At 40.9% G+C, this 14,120-nt stretch overlaps 1 protein-coding gene across 7 annotated transcripts in view; it reads right to left on the bottom strand.

Moving 5' to 3' along the window:
- ARHGAP33 (Rho GTPase activating protein 33) overlaps positions 1-14,120 on the bottom strand; it is a 251,481-nt gene that overhangs the window by 20,643 nt on the left and 216,718 nt on the right. For all 7 annotated transcript variants that reach the window (XM_033962518.1, XM_033962514.1, XM_033962513.1 and 4 more), the window contains 3 exons: positions 13,501-13,705; positions 11,282-11,406; positions 11,121-11,195 (listed from right to left, as the gene is read on the bottom strand). In XM_033962518.1, coding sequence (XP_033818409.1) covers positions 11,121-11,195; positions 11,282-11,406; positions 13,501-13,705 — 405 coding nt within the window. The remainder of the gene's footprint in view (positions 1-11,120; positions 11,196-11,281; positions 11,407-13,500; positions 13,706-14,120) is intronic.

Here is a 14,120-nt window from a genome sequence, read left to right as displayed (position 1 = left end):
TGCCCTCCCACCCATTTACTGGCGCTGTACTTTAAATCTTTGGGGCAGCCGCTGCACAGTGTCAATGAGCAGGCTTGCCCCGGAACCCTTCATTCTACTTCTGGGGACAGACCTGCTCATTGACGCTGCGCAGCGGCTGCCCCAAAGATTTAAAGTACAATGCCAGGAGGAGGTAGGGGGTGGAGTTGGGAGCTGGTGACAGGCCGTGCTGCAGGTTTCCGCTGGGGCTAGGGCAGAGCTCCTGGGCCCCCCCAAAAAAAAACAAAACCAAACCAAACAGCATTCCACTGCGTATGTTTTTTCTGCTCATTTTTGTTTGGCTATCATGTCATTGGCATTTCCTAGGTCACTGTAAATGACAGCCCATCTCTATAACTGATGGCTCCCTCAAGTCTACTTGGCTAATCATTTACAGACATCCAGGAACTTGCTGAAATCCTTTTAAACCCAAATATGCTAACTCCCATAATCACATTCTTTGATAAATGTGGAACAACCCCAGACAGGTATAAAGAATGGAGGCTTATAACACTGAATTGAGTTAGAAACATTACAATGCATTGTAATTCTTATAGCCTGGATAAGCTTGGACACTGCCAAGGAACAAAAGAAGCGTTATACTGAGCACATCGATTGTCCATCTAGCCCAGTATCCCACTTCCAGTAGTGGCCAATCCAGGTCACAAGTACCTAGCAGACTATGTACTTTTCCTCCAGGAACTTGTCTAAACTTTTTTTAAACCCAAACAATACCATGAGTCCATGCTACCAATCCAGGGCAAGCAGTGGCTTTCCCCATGTCTCTCTCAATAGGAGATTATGTACTTTTCCTCCAGTAACTTGTCTAAACCTTTTTTAAACCCAGATATGCTAACTGTTGTAACTACATCCTCTGGCAACAAGCTCCAGAGCTTAACTGTTCATTGAGTGACATAGTAACATAATAAATCATAGCAGAAAAAGACCTGAATAATAATAATAATAATTTTATTTATTATTATTATTGATAATGGTCCATCCAGTCTGCCCAATAGTTAAACGCTTTATAAATTCATGATTAAGTTAAATTGCCTTTTTCTTTGATATTTTTGGGCCATAAATCGTAAAGTCCACCCAATATTCGTCCTCCTAGTTTGTTTTAAAAGTATTACCATGTAACTTCATCGAGTGTCCCCTAGTCTTTGTAATTTTTGAAAGAGTAAAAAAATTAATTCACTTATACCCATTTTATACCACTCAGGATTTTGCAGACCTCAATCATATCCACCGACCCCCCCCCCCCTCCAAGGTCTTGTTTCCAAGCTGAAGAGCCATAATCTCTTTAGTGCTTCCTCATATGAGAGGTATTCCATCTCCTTTATCATTGTTGGTTTCTCTTCTTTGAACTAATTCCATAATATCTGTTTTGCGATATGGTGACCAGAATTGCATTCAATACTCAAAGTGAGGTCACACCATGGAGTGATATAATATTTTTTTGTCTTATTTTCCATCTGGATAGGCCATTGTCTGACCCAATATGGCTATTTTTATGTTCTAACAAACTGCACTGTGCTGAGTGGGATGCTTCCATTTTGTAGATAGAGACCCAGAGAAGAAATGAGTGAGGATAATTCTTGCTTGCAACATACTAGGTAAGGGAGTATGGGTTTTCAGCCTAATTCTGATTTTCGTTTGGACGTAATGCCGAAGAGGAGAGGCCAGAGCGCTGCAGGTACCTCGCGGCGCTCCGGGGACCCGACTCTCGGCAATATTGAAGATTTGCTCCAGAGGATGCAGGGAGTTACGTCCATAACTCCGGAAGCTAGCCCGCTGAGGATCCCAGGTGTGAGCGAGACCAGCGGGATTTCTCTTGGGCCTGACACCACCCTTAGCCCGGAGATTAGAGCACCGCCTTCTCCACCACAGTCTGCCAGTTCTCCCAGGGGCCAGGAAACCCCGAAGGAAAGGGTGGTACTACTCCCAGAGGTGGACAATTCAACAGCAGGGAGTCTGGAAATGGAGATCACAGCTCAGGTAATCTCTGAAGAAGATTCTGTGGGAATTACAGCAGTAGGAGGAGGATTGATTCAGAAGGAACAAAGGATATTCTAAGGAAGGTGAAAGACTATGCACTTCAATACAAGCTTCTTTTTGGGATAGGCCTGCTGAGGTGATCTTAGAAGCCCTTTGGGACCTGGTAGCAAATTTTGGGAAGACAATTAGCCCCAATTTCCAACAAATTGAAAATAAATTGATTCACCATTCAGAAGAGTTAGATAAAATAAAATTGGACTTGACTTCTTCCAACAATTTACTTCAAAAGACTCAGCAGAATATGGTTTCAGTAAAACAACTCCAGGAGATTATAATTAAAGATAATTTGAATCTCTGAAGAAAAGTAGAGTCATTAGAGAACCAGGCGCGTATCAATAACTTGAGACTGATAAACTTTCCAAGAGTAACTACAGTTACACCTAGAGACATGCTTAGGAGATATTTAATAGAAATATTGGAAGTCCAGGAAGAGAACCTACCACCATTCTCTCAAGTGTATTATCTCCCCAGCAAAACTTCACTTCAATAACAACCTGAACCTACTGAAGGACAAGCATTGAATATCACTGAGATTTTGGAGAAGTCAGATACGGAGGGGGCAACACCTGCAACATTAGTTGTTACATTGGCTCTTTCTATTGAAAAGTCCTGATTATTGAGACTATTTCTAAAGAATAAACAGAAGGAATTCCTTGGTTGTAAAATTCAAATGTTCCCTGATGTTTCAAGGGAAACGCAAAAACGTATGTCAGCCCTAGCATTGCTAGCAATCAGCAGTTTTGGGTGCCCTAACCAATGTCAGCAAAGGCCTATGGGAAATTATATCAATCTGACTCTGGAATGTTGATGCAGAATTCTGTGCTCCTGCACAGAATTCACATACATTAAGCATCCAGCCAGACTGGATTGTTTATCAAGAAGATAGGCTACTTGAATGGGACAAAGAAGCCAGAGACTAATCCCATCTACCATGCCTGCAAGTATCACACCTTCCTTATCAATTAAATTAATCATTGTTTCAAACAGTTTACAAAAGATACTGGGAAATACAATAGTTTATATATTTAGAATAAGATTGCAAGCTATAAAAGCCCCCTCTCAACATCACCCCCTTCTCTTGCTCTCTATCTCTGGAACCTGAAGCTTGGGACATCACCCTCCCCACCCCCCTTTCTCTCTCATTCACAAGAACACAGAAGCAGTCTCTGTAATTGTAAAACTTATATCTTTCATTAATTTTAATGCTTAATTGTAACTTTTATGAATCTTACTTTTCTGTAAGCCTATTTCTATAATACATTCTTTATGCTATCACCTCTGGCTGTGTTTCTTATTTGATTCTACTCCTGGTGAATCTTCTGTGAAGGTATTGAACTCGGGACCTGGCATTTGTAAGGGTACCTCACATAACCCCTACAACCTTACACTGTGGGGGCGCTATCAATCCTTACATGGAGGCATGACTTTCTTCTTTTAAAACCAGGGGTCATCTCACTAGGGGCTACATTTTACTTAAGACACCCTTGTAAGTGCATTGTTCGTTATCACTCAACTAAATATGTATTCTTTGAGCCTCAACATTTGACCAATTTTGTGGCTATGTCCGTCTGGACAAGGAGAAATTACATTCTTGAGCTCTAAAAGAAAAATGTAACTCCGTTCTCGAGGTATAGAAACAGCATTACTTTGTTGTATTGTTTAGTTTTCTTTTGCTCGCCAGTAACTTTCTTGGATCCAAAGAGGATTTGAGCAAAGTATGGATTTATCGTTTAATGATTGTAATATGCTTTGGTTAAATTTGCTTTCTGTAAAGTTTTACTTGATAATATATTGAAATCAATAAAAAATACTTGAACGAAGATTCTGAGGGCAACTCTTGATTCCAACTTTATCAATAGAGTAATGGAGAAGATATTTTACAAGCGTCAGATTATACAGATGATCTGTAGAAAGTGGTCCAAGCTGTGAAATTGCCAGGATCAACACATGAGAGTACCAGGTGCCTAAGGTAAACCTTCAACTGTATGTTTCCCCTAAATTAGGGCTACCATATTTGTATATATATTTTTTAAAAACCAGGACACATCATGCCATCATGCCATCACATAAATTAATTGACAAAGCTCGAAATCCTTCGGCTCTTTATTCCATCTTAAAATCAATAAATCCTAATACCAAAAGGCAGGGTCACACAAATAATAACCTGCCAACGGCTCAAGAACTCACAAAACATTTTATAGATAAAATTAACTCCATCAGGAAGAATCTTACTTTACAACAGAACTCAAATCCTGCTCCTGAACAAACCGACACAATTCCATTGTCTTCAAAATGCTCTCAATTCAACCTTCCTAGTCTTAAGGAGATTGAATCTCTCATTAAGACCATTAACATCAAGGGCTCTCAAGCAGAAACAATCTCACCTTTCATCCTTAAACAATATTTCACCATTTTTGGTCCATTTATTCTTGCATTATTTACTAAAAGCCTTCAACAAAGTATCATGCCTTTAGCCTGGAAGGAATCTATTATTCATCCCATTATCAAAGATCTTAACTTCAGCTCTGAGGTCAAATCAAACTATAGACCAATTGCAAACATCCCCTTCCTTGCGAAGCTGACTGAGAAGGTAGTTTTTAATCAAATATCTGAGTTCATTGAGAAAACTAATATTTTGCACCCAAATCAAACGGGCTTTAGGCAGCATCATTCTACCGAACATTCCTTAATAGGCATATCCACTTCTATACTCTACTACTTAGATCATCATAAGTCTGTTCTTCTCATTTCCATCGATCTTTAATCAGCCTTCGATACAATCAATCACAACCTTCTTTTAGAAAGACTACACTACATTGGAATTACTGATCAGGTTCTTTCTTGGTTTCGACCCTATTTTACCAACCGTTCTTCGACTGTTGCCTTTAACAACGGTACATCAGAACGATTTTCAGCTACGTATGTCATTCCCCAAGGGTCTATCCTTTCACCTCTTTTGTTTAATATTTTTATTGCTCCATTGATGATTCTTTGCCAATCTTTAGGCTTTAATGTTTTTGCCTATGCAGATGATATTCAGCTGCTAAACTACACCAGTTAGACTCCAACAATCCCTCTGAAACAACAGCTATTAATAATAAACTCGATCTTATTCAACAATGGCTTGAGACAAATAGATTAGCCCTGAATGTCAACAAATCAAATGCTATGCTCTTCCCTTGGAAAGAAGGTCTCAAACTCCAGTTTCCCATTACTATTAAAGGTTCTATCCTGCAATTGACCTGTAGCATTAAGATTCTGGGGGTTATTTTTGATAGCAAACTTACCTTCCATGAACACATTAGTAATATTGTTAGATCTACTTTCTTCAGATTACGGCAAATTCGGTCTGTGTCTAAATTTTTATACCCCAAATCACTAAACATATTAATTCATTCGTTAGTGATTTCAAAAATTGATTATTGCAACGCGTTGTTTAAAGGAATTGCCTTAAAAGAAATTTGTCGTTTGCAGATTGTTCAGAATGCTTCAATCAAACTCATAATGAATGCTAAAAAAATTTGATCATGTGACTCCTCTACTCAAGGAAGCGCATTGGCTTCCGGTTGTTCACCGAATATCGTACAAATTAAGTTTACTGACTTTCAAATCCCTTCTTTATAAAACACCTGCTTTCATTCATAGATTATTAATTCCCTATACTTCCTCTAGATTACTCAGATCTATCGATCAACATCTCTTGACTGTTCCTTCTCTTAAAACTATAAACACACGGCGGCAATCTATTTTTTCCGTTACTGCTCCCCAAATGTGGAACTTACTTCCAGTTCATGTGCGAGAAGAACTTAATTTGGATAGATTCATGAGCAAGCTAAAATGCTTTCTTTTTAAAGATGCATTCGACAACTAATAAAATTAAATTTGGTCTACAAACCTGAAATTTGGATTAGAACAGGTGCTTCAATTGTACCCTGGCTTTTAAACTCTCTGATGCGCACTGCTCTCCTTTTCCCTATTGTTTTTGCCTTACATGTCTTCTTTACTATTTTTAAATTTGTATTTCTTTCCCATCCCATTCCTTCTGTATCTCATTTTGTTGTGTCGGTCACATTTATATAGTTTGTTTCCCTTCGATTACTGTAATTTAATATTTTAATATTTTGTACATCGCTTAGAATTTGGAATAAGCGATTAATCAAATACTTAATAAACTTGGAAACTAACATCTGAGGCCCTCTAGACATGGCCCTGAGCTGCAACAGAGCCAGGGCCTTCCCAAACTCGGACTAACTGCCGGGCTTTTAAAATCCATCCGGACACCCAGTAAGTCCTCTAAAAAGAGGACATGTTCAGGTAAATCCAGACATCTGGTAACTAGTAACTTTCAGATCTCTAATATGCACTCTTCCCCTCCCCCACCCAACATGCTTTTTAAATTTTGTATAACACACACAAATAACGAGAGCAATTTCCAAAGGTCATTTGCTAAGGTAATTGGACTATTTGAAAATTGTCCACCCTTTTTCCAGATAAAAGTACACTTTGATGGCTCTTTGTCTGGCTGTCAGCATTGCTTAGCTTTGACTACAGTTGCTCTTTGCTGCCCCGCATTTTGCCACTCCTAAATAATTATGTTTGTTATTTGGGCTGTTAGAGAAATTACTGAACATGCTACAGATTTTGCAAAGGGTAGTTGCTAAACTGGTGCCATGTGGACAATGGCCCAGATTCACTAAAGATAGTGATTCAATCACTGTTGGCCGATTCTCTGGCCGATTTGGAAACAGCGATTGATTCACTATTTTTTTTGCATGCAAATGATTTGCACAGAAGTGCAAATCATTTCCATGCAAACTCCCTACCGATTGAGTCGGGGCAGAGCCCTGAAAGTAGTGACAGGAGAAGTAGCCTCCTGTCACTGCTATCAGGGCTTCTGCTGGGGTTTCTTTTCTTTTTTTTTTTTTTAATGGCACATATATTTTGCGTGTATTACACATGCAAAATATCTGTCCAATAAAAAAAAAAAAAAAAAAAAAATCCTCCCCTCCTGCAACCCCCCATAAATGGCAGGAGGGATGCCAGCTCCCTCCTGCCACTCCACCCAATGCTGCCCCCCTCCTCCCCACCCATGCGAATATGGCAGGAGGGATGCCAACTCCCTCCTGCTGTTGTAAACTCCCCCCGAACTTTCCCAACACTTCCCCCCTCCCTGCCCATGCGAATATGGCAGGAGGGATGTCAACTCCCTCCTGCCATCGGAACCCCCCCCCACCGCCATCAGCCTGGCCTGGCCTACCCTCCTCCCTGTATCTTTAAAAGTTGGGGGCCGGAGGGGTGCTCAGTCCCTCCTACTCCATAGGCCTCCAGTGAGCGAGTGTAATATACGCAAAATATTAGTGCCATTAAAAAAAAATATGAACAAAAAAACAGGCAGACCTATCGATAGATGTTACCGATAGGTTTGCAGCAGTCGGGTTTTAGAATAGTAAAACCTGATTCAAAATAGCCAAACAATTGTTAGTGAATTAATCGCTTGGCTATTTTGCATGGGGTTTTACTAATTTGCATGGGTGGATCTGATCGGACAGGAGATTCATCAGACAGCAGTTTAGTGAATCGGATCGGGGAATACGAACGATCGCACTCGACCATCGTTACAAGATCAGTAAGTTTAATGAATCTAGGCCAAAGTAAATGATGGCAGATAAAGACCTGAATGGTCCATTAAGTCTGCCCAAACTTGGCAGATATTAATCTTCCTGTGCTATCCCCAGCACACTTTTCCATGTTGGAAGCCCCTATTACCATTAAAGCGGTCCAGATGGTCCTGAAGTGTCTCATCATGGGTAAAGTTCTGGGCTTGGATGGCTTTTCTAATGAATTTTATAAGACTTCTGCAACAGATTTAGCTCCTTTTCTCACTCTGATCCTTAAGTCTATTCGTGAAGGGGGGATTTATTACCTTCTATGATGGAGGCTTTGATTGTGGTTATCCCAAAACCGGAATAAGACCATTCAGAGTATGTTTCTTAACGTCCTATCTGTATTCTTAATACAGATGTCAAGATCCTGGCCAAGGTTCTAGCTAATTGTCTGACCACTGTTCTCCCAGACTTGATACAATCAGACCAAATGGGGTTTATCACTCACCATCAGGCCTTACATATCTCTCCCATAACAAAGGACTTCAGCCTGCTTTCTTGGATTGGACATGAAGAAGGCATTTGATGGGGTCCATTGGCCCCTTCTAGACAGCACTTCACATAAATTTGGATTTGTCCCTAATTTTGTCAGTAGATAAGTAAGTTTTCTACCATTCTCCAGTTGCTTGTATACGTATAAATGGTAGTAACTAGGGGCACCTAACAGGGCTACCCCTCTGTCTCCCCTGTTGTTTGCATTGGCTATGGGACCCTTGTGGCGGCAATCTGTGCCAATCCGGATAGTGCAGGAATTCAGGTGGGTGATGGAATTTAAGTTGGCTTTGTTTGCTGATGTTTTATTCTCTCTCACTCGCCCCTTTGTCTCACTCCCAAATCTTATGAAGGAGATTTCTGCTTATGTGATAGTCTCAGGCTTTAAGGTAGATGCTTGGCCTTGCTATAGGGTGGTTGCCCACTCTTACGTCTACCTTATTTTCATAGTAAATGGGCTACAAATAGCATAAAGTACTTAGGGGTACAATTGACTGAAAGGGTTGAGGATTTATTTTCCGCTAATTATTCTGCCTTGGTTAGAGACCTTCGTAAAGACTTGGAACATTGGGATTCTACTGACGTGTCTTGGTTTGATGGAATAGCTATTATCAAAATTAGTGTGTTGCCCTGTTTGCTTTGTTTCAAGTGCTCCCTCTTAAATTTACTCGAGATTTCTTGTCTGTGTTACAAGATCGATTCATTCATTTTGTTTGGCATAATAAGCGCTCTCAGCTTCCTCGCACTTTCTTATATAAAGATAAACGTAAAGAAGGACTCAGTGTGCCCCATGTTTTCCGGTATTACAAGGCGGCACAGGTTAAAGCGGCCTTTGAACGGTTTCAGGCGGGCACACACAAACTGTGGAATAGACTTAAGAGGGCGCACATAAGTTTAAACATCTTCTGTGGCTTCCTCATAAATTTAGACATATCCCCACAGGTTTGCCGCCTCCTATATACTCTGCCTTTTATTATTGGGGCTCGCCTTTTTCTCCTGAATCTGCTTTATCATGTCAATCCCTTACAGCATCTAATCCTCTTTTTCCTCCTGGGATGCATAGTGCTATCTTTGCTCATTGGTACCGGGCTGGTCTGGATATGTGGGGCCAGTTCTATGAAGATAACCAATTTGTTTGTCCCCTTTACAACTCCGAGAGAAGAATATCATCTTCTGCCCAATAATGTGTATGCTTATACTTATACATTTTCTTACTCAGCCTAATATTCATAACATTGTGCTGCGAGATGACTCCTTCTTGGAAGATCTCTGAAGATTCAAGGAGCACAAGAGGCCTTATCATTTGCTTAATGAAGTATTTAGCTTCTCGTTCTCCTCCCTATACCTTCCATAGAGTAAACTGGGAGAGGGAGCTGGGGTGGTACTGGGAAATGATGACAGGAGAGTGATAGAGAAGACATTATTCAAATCCTTAGTGGCAGTGATGTTTACAGTGGTATATCACTGGTATCTTACTCCAGCTTGACTGCATCATAAGTTTTCGATAGTTTCTTCTACTTGTTGGAGGGGCTGCCCAGACCAAGGCAATATGGGTCATCTCTGGTGGACTTGTTGTAAAGCTCAGGCTTACTGGAAATCTATTCACCACCATCTGCAAAGCTGGATTGGACGTCCCATTAAATGGCATCCTGCAGTTTTTCTTTTTGGGACAAAATCGCCTGGACTGACTTGTAAACAATCTTTGCTGATTCAACAGGTTTGCCACGCAGTTCACTTGAACTTAGCCAAACATTGAAAACATCCTACTGTACCTTCCTTAACAGAATGGATTACAAAAGTTTGGCATCTTATTGGTTAATTTTCCCACAAGGCTGTTTGGATTCTCTCCGATATATTTTGCAGTGCACCATTACCTATTTTTCTAGGAAGACTGTTGGTGTGGGTAGTGGGGTTGGGGAGGTTTTTTCTTTTAGAAAACTTTCATACAAAAATCAAAAGTACAGCATTAGCTGCTGTTAGCTATTGTTAGCTCAGGTGTTTTTTTATTATGTATATGTTATCGTTACACTTATGTTTGTTTGCACATTGATCACTGCTTGTTGTATTCTTAAGACTTCTATAAATAAATAAAAAAAAGAAAAGAAAACCAGGAGTTAAATTCTTCTAAACAAGAAAAATTCTTCCTTCTCCTTTAATAAAGGTTTGGACAAGTTCCTGGAGGAAAAGTCCATAGTCTGCTATTGAGACAGACATGGGGGAAGTCACTGCTTGCCCTGGGATTAGTAGCATGGAACGTTGCTACTATTTTGTTTTTTGCCGTACACCATTGGTCTGACCCAGTATGGCTATTCTTATGTGTCTAGACTTGTTGTAATAGACTGAAAGGAACTAAATATAATACATATGCTTATCCATCCCCTTCAATAAAAGCTGCAAAGGGATTACAGTTCTAATAAACAAACACAGAACAGATAAATCTTAAAACAATTCCCTACCACATCAAGAACAATAATCATAAACCAAGCATTATAAAATGCAGATAGGTAAAAAAGCAGTAAAGCAACAGGTTCTTCACACAACTGCAACAAATCAGTTCTCAAGTGATGGACCACGTCAAGTGATGAACCTGCTGTGCTACCTGTGATGCCACCAGCCTAGAAGTGATGTCTCAGATTGGTAGGTCAATCACCCTTGTAGCAACAACTGGACTGTCAACTTTAAATTAGATAAACAGCAGGAATCTGTATGGGCTAAATACCCAGTTTAAAGTTATCTGGACAAACCTTTTGAAAATATGCCGCAATATATCTAATAGTGTCAACAACAGGGAGGATAAGGCAGAAAAGAAGCCGGGCTTCTTCTGGGATGCACAAGAGACCCAGACACAGGCTCTCACTGTCTAGATGAGCCTCCTGTCTGCACTGTTACCTGTGCTACTTGTCTGGGAAGACAGAGACTCCTCACTCTTTGCTGATCGAAGTGTCGCAGTTTCTGCTCTTGCTCCTACAACGGAGGAAGAGAAGATAGGTCAAGAAAACGTTTGCAAGAGGCTCTTCCAGGGCGCAATCCCTGTCCCACCCCTTCCTCACCTGCTGGGGACTCTCCCACGCTGAAGAGGTCCCCAAGGCGTGATTTCCTCCGTAAGGAAACTGGAGTTTTCCCTAGTGCAAAAAACAACCTCCAGCTGCCACCTGATGCTTTTCGTGGTTTTCTCCTGTGAGATTGGAATAGAAGGGTTAAAGTCTCCACATCCAGACACATTACAAATCCAGATGCATCCAGCTCCTTCCACACACTAAAAATGCTCTCTATCCTTTTCCACACCTCCCACTACCACACTTTTGTGAGGACAGACAGACCCAATGTTAACAGAAGGCGGAATATGCCTTATACCCACAGAGATATTAACTTAGTACCCACAGATATACCCCACATTCAGAGATAGAGAGGCCTAAATACATACAGCAAGAATCTTAAACCCGTACATGGATAACTGAAGGGGAAAGAAGAGGTTGTACACAGAAGCATAATGGCCCTGCTGAGTTGAGAGACATGTAAGAGGGCTCGGCAAGCATCATTATGTTTGCCAAGGTGTCAAAACTTAAGATGAATTGGTGAAAAGAGATAAATGCCTTAGTTTCCAGACAATACACACAGAGACATCTCTGAATTGTCTGTAGAAATACTGGAGAAGGTCCAAGCAACATTCAAGGAAAGGTTTGGGTTATTTAGTTGTTAGGAACATCGGATGGTTCCAGGTCATAAAGAGAAGCTGGGCCAGCCCTAGTTTTGCTGCCATTGTATCCATAGACTTCCACTTCTAATTCTTCTAAGATGAGCAAAAACCACAAGTGGAGGTAAAATCGGGGCTGGCTTGATCAGTCCCACATGACTTGGAGTAATCTGGCTCTGTTGCAGATCCTAATGATCAAATAGTACAGCTCTTCCTTCTTAGATAGCAGCTCTCTACGTTTTTGCCACGCCTCTTCCATTCTTTCTAAGCACTAATAATCTGTATATTCAACACCATTATACATAGAGGGAGCAGCACTGAACATAGGGATTCTGCTGTGACCACACTGATACTACATTGAGTTTAAGCCTGCTTAAACTAAACATATAAATTATCCATTTAGTGGCTAAATAGCATCACTGTCCAGATAATTATTTTAGTCTGCCTTTACCCTGGCCTGCCTCCAACTATGCAGATAGTACTAGGGTGAAACAGCCCATCACCCCTAGATTTTAAAAAATATATGCAGGTAAAAGATTAATGTGTTGTCCAGTCCTTGAGTATCGGCCTAACACCTTTACTCTAATGAATGCCACCTAGTCCCTGCTGAGCCACAAAAAGGCACTAACATAACATGCACAGTCCTTAATCTACAGGAGCTCAGAGGTAGATCCTATGAAGAGAGTTAGAAAAAAAATCCTGCTGCAAGGTTTCTAAAATCACACACATTTATATTATTTTACATATTAATGAGTGTGAATTTTATCTTGCTTACTAAAAATAGCAATTTTCCAACCTTGCTTGTGTCGGCATAATATATTTTATTTTTTGGGGAGGGGGGAATTCATAGATGAAGAATTACAGGTATAAGTGAGGGGGAGGGAAGGTAAAGAGATGGTCTGGGACCCAGCAGAGGAAGAAAGGTGGTGTGATATTCCGGGATTGGAGGAAGACAGGGAACAAGCAGCACCCTAGAATCTGGGTGGTGGGTACTAAAAAATCTGGGGAGGGACATTCTGAAATCAAGGAAAGGGAGAGATGGGTGTCCTTAGATCAAAAAGAGGGACATCCCTAGGTCTAGGAGGGAATAGGAAAAGAGGGCTATTCCATGAGGGGCCACTGAAAAGTTCTCAGCCCAACCAAGAGGAGAATGATGTGGAACCATGAAACTTACAAGTTATTCCATACTTTTCTTACCACTTTTCGTTTTATTTCGTATCATTGAAATGAAAAGTGTGGAATAACTTGAAAGTTTTATGGCTCCACATCATTCTCTTGGTTGGGCTGAGAACTTTTCAGCGACCCCTCGTAGAACCTGTGTAGAGTATCATCATCTGAGGATCTAGAGTATTGGGGAGGAAAGAGAAGGGAGAGGTCATTCATCCAGGGATCTGAGGATGAAAACTATGGAGGACGAGGGCTGTCCCGAGATAAAGAAGCGTCTGGACAAAGCAGGGAAAGAGAGGGGTGCTCCGAGTTTAGGACACTTGAATGAGGCAGCTCTCTGTCACTCAGTTAAATCACCCTCATGCTACACTCACAATTAGGCCAGTGATGGACCTTCTCAGCCTTTACCTCTCATCCGGGAGTTCTATAACTGTGTGGTATTTCACGGGTGTGCCTCTGTCTCCTCCTCCCCTCTCTGGCTCCAACATGTTTCCCTGGGCAGCACAAGAGCCAGTAAGGAGAGCTTGTTGGCTTCTGGCTTGGGCCTCCTCCAGGCTCAACAGCCGGGTGCAGCTCACCAGGAGTGATTTCGGTCTGGACAGAGCACAGCGGCCTAGAAGGGAAAAGGAGGAGTTACTTCCTGTGAAACACTTGTACACAATCTTTGTCTTCGAAAGGCAGCATGTTAGAGAGGTGTAACTGTGTTTACAACTCTAAGAGCATTTGATCTTGTTCAAAGGAACCAATCTGCTTTTAAGAGTTTCTTTTATTTATTTATTACCAAAACTGTTAAGCACAAGAAATAGTTAGAATTAGTGATGTTAAAAATTTCAATTGCTTTTAATCGCTACAAGGATCAAGTTTCAAGTTTATTAGGATTTTATATACCGCCTATCAAGGTTATCTAAGCGGTTTTTACAATCAGGTACTCAAGCATTTTCCCTATCTGTCCCGGCGGGCTCACAATCTATGTAACGTGTGTGTAGGTGCTATAGTTTGCATGTTAACCGTGATCAATATTGACAATT

Source organism: Geotrypetes seraphini, chromosome 11 (genome assembly GCF_902459505.1).
Source record: "Geotrypetes seraphini chromosome 11, aGeoSer1.1, whole genome shotgun sequence".
Taxonomy (NCBI): domain Eukaryota; kingdom Metazoa; phylum Chordata; class Amphibia; order Gymnophiona; family Dermophiidae; genus Geotrypetes; species Geotrypetes seraphini.
This window is presented reverse-complemented; position numbering and strand designations above follow the sequence as displayed.